General features: G+C 38.9%; 1 protein-coding gene across 1 annotated transcript; it reads right to left on the bottom strand.

Annotated features, from left to right (window-relative positions):
• Nucleotides 1-10,554: 10,554 nt before the first annotated feature.
• LOC134381108 (midkine-like) lies at nt 10,555-10,878 on the bottom strand. Its single transcript, XM_063101159.1, has one exon. The coding sequence runs from the start codon at nt 10,876-10,878 to the stop codon at nt 10,555-10,557; it is 324 nt and encodes a 107-aa protein (XP_062957229.1).
• Between the last annotated feature and the right edge of the window lie 319 nt (nt 10,879-11,197).

The following is an 11,197-nucleotide window of genomic DNA, read 5'->3' as shown; positions in this document are numbered from 1 at the left end:
TATTCAGAGCTCCCACCTTACTCAACATCAGAAAATGCATACTTTTGAGAAATACCGTGAACATGGGAAGGCCATTAGTCTTAGCTCAGAACTCAAGCAAACATCACAGAATTCATACTGGAGGGGAAAAAACTTATGAATGTACACACATTGCAAGGCCTTTAGTCGTAACTCAAACAACATCAGAGATTGTATACAGATGAGAACAAACAAGTTCAGAAAGTGGGAAGGCCTTTAGTCACGGCTCACCTACTGGCAAGAAACCTTGTTATAAGCTATGTCAGAAAGCCTTTATTCATAGATTGGACCTGTTCAATGTCACATAATTCATAATGGTGGGAAACCTAAGAATGTTAGGAATACAGAAAAGCCTTTCATTAGGATTCACAACTTGTTCGTTGTGAGCAAATTCATAAATTGATGTAGGGAAACTTTCCCTTATAACACATCAACTGTGTAACATTAATCACTTTACTAGAGGAAAATCCTATGTGTGTAAATCCCATTTGCTTTATATCTATACCCTACTCAGCATCAGAAAATTTATTCTGGATAAATAATATTTGGATGTAGAAACCCATCACAACTTACACTTTATTAAACTTGAGAGAACTCTTTCTAGAAAACTTTTAAAACCCATGTGCTATGGCTTAAGTGTGTCTCCCAAAAGTTCATGTATTGGAAACTTGACCCGTATTGTGAAAGTGTTGAGAGGGTTGGAAATCCAGTTATGGTCTTTGAAAGGTAGGGACTTTGAGAGGTGATTGGATCATGAGGACTGTGCCCTTGTGAATGGATTGATCCATTTGTGGAGTAATGGGCATGGTTCTGATGGCTTTATAAGGAGTGCAAGTGAGAAGGTGAGCTCTCTCTTGCTCAGCCCATTCTAGCCATGTGACACTGGGCACCAGGGGCCCTGTAGACAGTTCACCCAGAAGAAGGTCCTAATCAGATATGTTTCCTGGACATTGGACTTCCCAGCCTCCAAAGCTAAGAAATAAATTTAATTTCTTTACAAATTACCCAGTTTCAGTATTCTGTTATAAGCAACAGAAGTGGACTATATATCATATGTTTTAATCTTACTTCTATTGCTGTCTTATTACTGGTACATTGAGTTCAGTTCCTCACTCATTTGTGAGCTGGAAGGAATTAAATATTTTAACCCATATATTGTCTGGCACATATTTCCAATAAATGTTAATGATACCACTATCAGTAGCATTATTATTAGACATTAAAGATGAGTGGAGAATACTGTATGTTTAATCGGTATAGGAAAGCCTTTTGTCTCTTATTGCATGGAAGAAAACTCCAGAATGTAATGAACACGAGTGGGCCTTTACTCAGGTCCGTTTTGATTCTCCAGAGAGGATTTGCACTCTTTTGCTATGCCCTGGAGACATTAACAGTGAATTCATTTTAAGTTAAAATTCTTGCCTTGCAGTTTTTCAGACCTTGAAAATACTGTGTATTCAGTTCCTAAATCCGTTTAGAGGGCTTACCTGTGACCACAAATTCTCCAGGGATACTTTTCCTCCACCAAGAACCAATGTGAAGGTAAACATTTTTTATTTCTGTCTTACCTGTGGCATGGGTTTTTTTCTGCTTCCATTTTTCCCTGAGGATAACCATTTGAGCTGTTTGTTTTTGCATTTTTCTATCTAGCCTCTCACCATAAATGGGCCCAGGCCTTTTCTCTTATCCCATATGGACATGTAGCTGTCATGACAAAGCCTCTAGGACACCAAGGATTGGCAGATGCCCCTTGGGGCTTCCAGCAGCTATAGTGTGCGTTCATGCCATCCCTGCCTTAAAAAAACTCCCTTAATTCTTACCAGTTCATGATATTTTAAAAGTGCTCTTTCAGTAGATCCTACATCTGTAAAAATTTGCTACAAATAGTTTTTCAGTCTACATAGTTCATTGTATTGTCAAAAGAAAAGCTACCCCCACTCTTTATCCTATTTCTGTCGAGTTTTTTTCATAGCAGTTGTCACTGTCTAATATGTGTGTACTTGCTGTGTTCTGTGTTTCTTCTTCTTAAGAATGTAAGCTCTAAGAGGGCAGTAATGTGTTAAGTCTTGTAAATTTGTTATTTCCACAACTCTACGAAAGCCCCTGGCCTATAATACAGTTCAGATTTGTCTAGATAGAGATGAAAAAGAGAGAGAGAGAGAGAGAGAAATATAAAAAGATAGCTCTAGATAGAGATGATGCAAAAAAGCAGGATAAATCAGTGGGAGAAAAGAGGCCTCCCTCCCAAATACGCAGATCCATGGCTAATGCTTGTCACAGCACGTGGACAGCAATTCTTCTGGTCACTGGGACTGCTTAGGAGCGGTGGAGGGAATAATCTCTTTTGTATCACCACACACACACACACACACACACACACACACACACACACACACACACACACACACACACAACTTTAGCAGGTAAGGAAACACTAATAAAACAAATAAGGAAAGAATGAAATGTTTGCCTTGATGCTCTATGAGTTTGCTGAAAATGAGAAAATGAGAAATGATTCAGACCTGAGATCCTTAGATTCTTCTAACATCTACTGAGGCAGTTGGAGTTTCTAATGGCCAGAGTTTGCAAGAAACTGAGGCAGTGTTCCCTGATTCGTCCATTGGACTCAGTGGGTCCTGTCTGCTGGTATATCCTTGTCCCCTATATACAGCATGAGTTCTGACATGTAATAGATGCTTAATTGAGCAAACTTTTCATGGATTAATGTAATCAGAGCACTCCTGATTTCTTATTTCGAGCAAGACCCCATTCCTGAAGAATGTAATGAAATTTTGGAAATCAAAGGAACTGCATCTCTCAAGCTCCCATGGGAGTATCATGGGAAGAAGGTAAGAAGTCCATAGAGAATGGGAGAAGTTGGGCACTCAGAGCACAGCAACTTGGTGTCCACCCTCTGCCCAAGTACTCGAAGGAAAGGGTCCACGAGGAAGGTGCGGATGAGGTGAGAAGGGAAAGTTAACTTCGCTCCTTCCCTGCCAATCGGAAATTTAAATACAAGTCTACAAAATGTTTAATAATTTTTAAAGACTTAAAAATTAATCTTGGAAATCGATAGGATGACTTTATTTAGTCACCTCCTTTTCTGGGCAATGACATGTTATTTTCACTTTTGAGAGGAAAGATGTTTCTTTTCTTCTGGGAGACCCAGCCTGCTCAGAAGGAGGTGGCAATCATGGGATGAGATGGCAGTGTAATGATAATAGTTTAGCTCGGTAATGTTGTCATACTCATGGGTGTCTGTCACATGATTCCTGATGATATAACCTTTTCTAATATTCTGCTGAAGCAATTGCTGTGTAATTGAAGTTTACATTCCTGATAGTCTACTTGGAGGCTTAATGAGGTCACCTCAGGATAATTTATTGTTCTCAGTGTTGATCCAGAAGTAGAAAGAGACCTGCCTCTATTTCAAGGATATTGAGGTGTAAGATCAATCAAGGTGAAAGCAGTAGTGATAAGTTTCAAATGTGTGTGTTGGAAGTTTTTCCTTCTTGAAGTATTGATTGATATGGCAGTACCTCACTGTCAGTGTCAGGAGACAGTGTCAAAATCTAAACCTCACCTTGTCACACTTTAACAAGAATCCTAGTTTCTTATTTAAAAAATGGAGCTGTTAAATTTTTCTTAAGAAGTGGGTCAGTAAGAGCAAATAGAATAAAATCGTTTGATTAGAAGAGGCTATGTAATATCGAATCTCCGTCTCTTGTTCTAGCTCCCCCATTATCTCTTTGCCACTGCTCTCTCCCAGGATTTTTAATGCCTTAATCCAGCCTGATCAAGTTCTGTTATAATATTTTGCAACCTACCCTATGATCCATCTCTCTTTAATGTATTTTCTTATTTCACATACACAAGGAAGTTCTATTTCTCATTCTAATCCTTTGACACATATTCTTCAAGGGTCTATCCCAGGACACAGTATTGAGCAGCGGGCTGCTTATCTCAGGAGTCCACTGCACGCCCTGACTGTGTTCTCCTTTGGTTTTGGAGCACAGATGAAGGATCTTCCCACCAGTCACTGCCATCGATGAAAGCATCAAATTCTGGTCATTATTCTCATTTCTCTGCGTCTGGCTCCTCACCTGTCACGCAGAAATAGGTGTAGATATCCTATATCTATAGCACGTGTTGATGGAGTAACTACCATATGCAAGAATTTTCCTTTTGGAGAAGAGATAGGAAGCAGGCATAAAAATTATTGTGCCATGATGTATGTAAGTGGGTGCTATTTATTATATGTGTGCCCTTTTCCAAAATATTTAAACTAATGGAGCGTCTTTTTCCTCTTCTTTTGGATGGAATAGTAACTGTTACAGACTGAATTGTGTTTCACCCAAAATTCCTATGTTGAACCCTCACCCCAAGGGACTATGTTTGGAGATAAGGTCCTTTAAAGAGGCATTTAAGGTTAAATGACATCTAAGGGTGAGGCCCTAACCCAATAGGAATGGTGTCCTTATAAGAGGAGGAAGAGACACTATGGATGTGAACACAGAGAAGAAGGTCATGTGAGGACCCAGTTGAAGGTGGCCGTCTGCAAGCCAATGGCCAAGGCCTCTGCAGAAACCAATCCTGTTAACACCTTGATCTTCAGCTTCCAGCTTCTAGAAATATGAGACAACAAATTTCTGTTGTTTAAGCTACCCAGTCTGTGGTATGTTGTCATGGCAGCCCTAGAAGACTAATGCAGTGGCTTTTCAGGATATCTGTGAAATGTAAAGGAAATAATGATCCTGACATTTTCATCAGTTCTTTAAATAGTCTGGTAGAGCTGGGGCTGATTGTGTCAAACAGATCTTAAGTAGGTTTACACAAGAGAAAATAACTGAAGGAGGACTTCCAGGTTTATTATACCTCATTCTCTTTCCTGGGGAAATGGAAAATGAGTCTGTTCTTATTTCACAGGATGGGTGATATGAGGTAAGACACAGCACGAGCACCTCAGCTGAGAACCTATTTCTGTTTTTAGAGGGAATCACTTCAGGTCACAGCTCTGCGCGTCTGCTCTGTGGTAGTGAGCACACTACCGAAGCACCTGTGCCCTGGAAGGGCTGCCATTCAGAACAAGCATGCACAGTGTTGCGTGTGCTGCGAGCATGTTTTTCCAGGGCTGGGATCATTTGTTGAACAGAACATAGTGACTTTCCCAGTGTTGAAAGCAGGACCATTGAGTTTCTGGTAGGAAAACATTTTCAAGTTTCTCTCAATTATCTAGGTTATAGCATATTCTCTTTGAAACTTTGTATTAAAGTAATGACACTCGTACTCATAAGTAAGGGTAGTTTTTGAATTTGAATTTTTAATTACATCTGCCCTGCGGGCCTAGTCAGAATTTATTAATGAGGGCCTCTTCATTCCTTTGTTACGGCATTATTCTGTTCCAAGACACAGTGAAGTTAAAATAAACAGTATTGATAAGGCATCTACAGCACACAGGTAATTATGCAGGACCTATTTTAAAAAATAATCCAGATGATCCCTGCAGCAATTATGAGTGAAATCTCTCTCTTTTTAGAGCTATTTCTCATTCTTTTGTTCATTTAAACACTTCCTTAAACATTTCAATCTTAATATTATGAGTTTAAACATTTTCACTAAAGAAAGTTGTGAAACTACATAAATGGTATAAAAATACATTAAAATTCTATCACATAATTGTCTTCATAACTCTGTGATATGAAATTTATTATCCTCATCCTATAGATGAAGGAAGTTTTTTGTTTAGGAAAAATTTCTGTATTATTTGTCTATGATAGCATAACAAATTAGCCCAAAATTTAGCAGCTTACAACCACAAATATTTATTATTTCAGTTTCTGTGCATCAGAAATCTGATGCAGCTTAGCTCAGTGCCTCAAATTCGAGGTCTCTCATTAGTCAACTGCTGGCTGGCGCTGCTGTCTCATCTGATGGCTTTTCTGGGGGAGGATTTGCTTCTAAACTCACTTATGTGGTGGTGGCAAGATTCAGTTCCTTGTGGTTGTTTGGCTGAGGCCTCAGTTCCTCAGTGGCTATTAGCTGGAGGCCTCTCTCACTTCCTTGCCACGTAGGCCTCACTGGAGGGCAGCTCATAATGTGGCAGCTAGCTTCTTGTGGAGCAAGCATGACAGAAACCACAGTTTCTTTCTAACTTAATCTCAGAAGTGACATCCTGGCACTATTGCGGACCAGCCCACACTCAAGAGGGGAGGGATTGCAGAAGGGTATGAATACGAGGAAGTGGGACCACTGGGGCTGAGATGCTCACTATTAGAATCCCCTTGAGGAGCATTGAATGACACATGACAAACTTGGAAAAGAATTTGCAAAATAGGTAAAAGACAAAAATGGCCATTTCCCTAATATATGAAGACCTCCTAAAATCAATATGAAAAAGATGCACAACTCAAAAGAAAAAATGGGAAAAGAATATAAAAGACAATTGACAGAAAAGGTCTTAAACATATGAAAATATGCTCAGTCTCATAATACATGAAATACAAATGTAAATAAACTAAACTTTAATACCATTTTCACTTGTGAGATGGATAAAGATCAAAAAGATTGATAATGCAATATTGGCAAGGGTACTGGAGAAACAGGCACTTATTCATTTGTAATGAGAGTACCACCTCTATGAAGGGCATTTTGGCAAAATCTATCAAATTTAAAATGTGTATATTTCCACAGATATATATGCACATATCCAAATCCTTTTTATCCTACAGATATAATTGCCAAATATAAAATTATGTATATGTATAATGATTCATTGTAGCATTTTTATAACAGAAGATCAGAAACAACCTAAATATCCATTAATTAATACTATGCGGTTTTTAAAAAGAATGAAGAATTTCTTACGTATTGATATGTGATTTCCAAGATATATTGTTAAGTTAAAAAAACAAGATTTTCCAGCTTTTATATAAAAAGGGGCCTGTGGAGGGGGGGGAGTATGCAAGGAGAGAGTCACAAGGAACAGATAAGGGAACTGCCTAACTGGGGAAGAGAGATGGGAGGAACAGGTATTTTAATTGTATATCTGTACCAGTTATTACTACATTACAAGTAACCCCAAAACTTAAAACAACTGTTTATTGTTCCTTATATGTCTGCAAGTGAGCTGAGCAGTTCTGTTCTGAGCTGGGCTCATTAATAAATCTGCAGTTAACTGTGGGTTAGTTGGCGGCTGTTGACTCTGGCTGGGCTCCCACACACATGTCCTGGGGACAGTTGGATGGAGGCTGTTTGAAGATGACCTCAGCTGTACAACTGGGCTCTCTCCCCAGAAGGCCAGTCCACACTTGCACATATGGTGGCAGAAACATTCAAGGACTCTTGAGGCCTAGGTTCAACTGGCATATTATCACTTCTGCAGCATTCCACTAAAAAAAGCAAGTGGATTCAAGGGGTAGGAAATTAACTTCCCCTCTTGGTGGAAGAAGCTGCACAGTTAACATTGCCACAGGTGTGGCTACAGAGAGGAATGAAGAATTTCAGCTATTTTTTCCAGTCATTTTATCCCAATACCCTTTTATACTTTTTCAAGTTGGGCCATATTAGTGTAGTACCTACTTGAAAAAGTGGGAGCTAAGAAAGAAAGAAAGACCACAATAAAATGTTGAACTTTCTTTTTTTTTTTTTTTTTTTTTTTGTCGTTTTTTCGTGACCGGCACTCAGCCAGTGAGTGCACCGGTCATTCCTATATAGGATCCGAACCCGCGGTGGGAGCGTCGCCACGCTGCCAGCGCAGCACTCTACCGAGTGCGCCACGGGCTCGGCCCGAAATGTTGAACTTTCAAAAGGAGAGAACAGACTTTTATTTACTAGAGGAGGGAAAGGGGTAGGTGATTAGGGAGTAATTGGGTAAGGGACATATGGTGGATTGAATTGTGTCCTTCCAAAAACTTACTGAAGCTTGAATTGTGTCCCCCAAGTTTTACATATTAGAAACTAGCCCTCACTGTGACTGTAAGAGGGTGAAATCTTTTATGGTAATTGAAAGGCAGAACTTTGAAGAGGTGACTGGGTTGTAGGACCATGCCATAGGGAATGGATTCAAAATGGTGGTCAGGGGTGTGGTTCTGAGGGCTTTAAAAGAAGAGGAGAGTCTGTCTAGGCTCTCTGCTTCTACCATCTTGCAATGTCAGAACCCCTGGGTCACTGTCATCACCACCCGATGGACTTTGGACTTCCCAGCCTCAGAAACTGTAGCAGCAAATTTTGTTTTCTTTATAAAATACCTAGTTGTATATATTTTGTTATAAGCAACAGAAATGGACTAATACAGGACACACAGAATAATTATGATTTGTAATGATGAACATGCTAGTAATATTGATTTGATCATCTCATACTGTACATAAATATTGATAGTCAACTCTGTACTCCATAAATATGTATGATCAAAAATAAATGCATAAATAAATATTTTTAAAAACTGAGGGCAAGAGCTTTAATTAAATTGGTCACAGCCCACAGTTAGACTCAGTGCTGGAATATTTAAGAGCATTTAGAAAAAGGAAAAATTATCTACTGTCCCATCATCCAAATATAATTAGTATTAACCTTTTATTCATTTATTTTTAGTCAACACATAATAATTGTACATATTTATGGGGTTCAGTGTGGTGTTTCAATACATGCATATAATGTGTAATCAAATTAGAGTAATTAGCATATCAGTCATCTCAGATATTTATCATTTGTGGTGAGAACATTCAAAATCCTCTTCGTGCTATTTTGAAATATTCAATATACTATTGTTAACTCTAGTCACCCTACTGTGCGATGAAACACCAGAACTTATTCCTTCTATCTAACTGCAACTTTGTACCCTTTGACCAACCTTTCCTTATCCCCCAATTGATAGTTAAATTTTGACTTGATTTCTTCCACTACATATTTTTGCCTATGGATCATTTGTTTATTTCAAAAACTAGTTTTAAGTCAATTTTTGTGATATGAATATTTATGTTTAGTTCTCACTCACTGAATTTAAAAACATGAGGAAAAAATGATATTTTATACCCTCCTGAAGCACATAGCAGTGTCTTAGATATAGGCAATGCATCCTAGATATGTGATCAAATGTAACTTTTCACTTTAGAACAAAGGCTACATTTTGACAACAAGGATTCTCCAGAAACGTTTTTGCTGCAGGAGGGGTTGAGAGACAGGAGATGAATTCTGGTTACAACAGGCCACCTATAACCTGCTGACCTGCTCTTGAGCTAGATGCTTCCTTTTCAAACCTTTTTTTTTTCTTCATTGGAAAAATGAGGATTTTGGACTGACTTTTTTCCAAGTCTCTTGCAGTTGCAATAATTTTTTAGATAATGGATCAGTAGGACACACAGTTGCATCTGTGGAAGCCAGGCTCTCTACTCTGAGGGAGCTGGGGAGAGGATTTTCAATGAAATAAGCATATGACTTCCCCCCAAAAGATACTTGGTAATGAGGAGGTGACATTCTTTGTGTTGTTTAGGAGTATGTTATTTAACTTCTATGTATTTTTATCTGATATCCCTTCTATTACTGATTTCTAATTTTATTCTGTCATGATCAGACAAGATAGTTGGTATGATTTCAGTTTTTTAAAATTTGTTAAGACTTGTTTTATGACCTACCGTATGGTCCAATCTAGAGAATATTTCATGTGCTGTTGAGAAGAATGTATATTCTGCAGCTATTGGATGAAATATTCTATAAATGCCCATTAGGCCAATTTGGCCTAGAGTGGAGATTAATTCTGATGTTTCCTTGTTAACTTTCTATTTGGATGATCTATTCTTTGCTGAAAGAGGGGCATTAAAGTCCTCAACTATTATTGTGTTGGAGTCTATTTCTGCCATTAGATCTATTAGTATTCGCTTTATATATCTGGGTGCTCTGATGTTGGGCACACATATATTTAGGATTTCTAAATCTTCTTGTTGGATTGATCCTTTTATCATTATATAATGACCTTCCTTATCTCTTTTTACTTTCCTTGGCTTGAAGTCTCCTTTTTCTGATTTAAGTATAGCTATTCCTGATCATTTTAAATTTCCATTTGCATGAAGTATCTTTCTTTATTCCTTCACTTTCATGGGTCTTTATAGGTGAAGTGAGAGTTGTTTTGAAGGCAGTGTATTGTTGGTTCTTGTTTTATAATCCATTCACCTACTCTGTGTATATTATTTATTTATTTATTTATTTATTTACTTGGCGGTACAGGGAACTCTATCTTTTTTTTTTTTAATTGGGAAAAAGTTGGTTTATTTTCTTTGTTTCTTAGTAATGGTATCATCATGGGGGAAGAACAAAAGGGGGTACTGGGTGGGACTCAAATCTCTTTGGGGGAGGCTCAAGCTTCCCAGAATCCCTCGTCCCTTCCCACTTTGGGCACTTGGGAGTGGGGTGGGGAGTGAGAGGGTAGAGGCAGGGCATGATTGATAAAGCTAGCTAGTGACAAAAGGCACTGGTAGGTTACATCCTGGGCCTGTGGGGGGTGGGGGAGGTGCAGGCCAGGTTAGCATCCAGGTCGGGCCTCTAGTCCTTCCCTTTCCCTTTCTTGGCTTTGGTCTTGGGGCTGCAGGGCTTGGTCATGCTAATGGTCTCCTGGCACTGGGCATTGTAGTGCACCTTCTTCAGGGTGCCTTGGCGGGCTTTGGTGCCTGTGCTCCCATCACACGCCCCCCAGGTTTCAAACTTGTACTTGCAGTCAGCTACAAACTCCTTCTTCCTGGTCCAGGCCACCCTGCCCCAGGTGCGCTGAGTCTGGGCCCCGCAGGTGCCCTCACAGAAACCCGTGCCGCAGTCCTTGCTGCTGGGGGTGCAGGGCCCCCAAGTCCACGCCACGCACTCGCTGCGCATGCTCACTCCAAACTCTGTATCTTTTAATTGGATAATTTAATGCATTTACATTTAGAGTCATTATTAATATATAGGGACTTGTTACTGTAGAACATTTTTTCTGGTCTTACCATCTTCTATTGTGATTAAGTGGTTTTCTGTAGTATATTTTGATTTCTTCCTATTTATTTTTAGTATGTCTATTAGAAGTTTTTGTGTTTTGGTTATCATGAGGCTTACACAAAAACATGTTATAGTAATAACAGATTATTTTAGACTAATAACAACTTAACTTTGATCGCTAAGAAAAAAGAAAAAAAACAAAGCCAACTCTATGCTT

Source organism: Cynocephalus volans, chromosome 6 (assembly GCF_027409185.1).
Source record: "Cynocephalus volans isolate mCynVol1 chromosome 6, mCynVol1.pri, whole genome shotgun sequence".
Classification (NCBI taxonomy): domain Eukaryota; kingdom Metazoa; phylum Chordata; class Mammalia; order Dermoptera; family Cynocephalidae; genus Cynocephalus; species Cynocephalus volans.
This window is presented reverse-complemented; position numbering and strand designations above follow the sequence as displayed.

Excerpts from the sequence above, each read along its gene's own strand:
- LOC134381108 (XM_063101159.1), bottom strand. The coding sequence starts at position 10,878 with ATGCGCAGCGAGTGCGTGGCGTGGACTTGGGGGCCCTGCACCCCCAGC.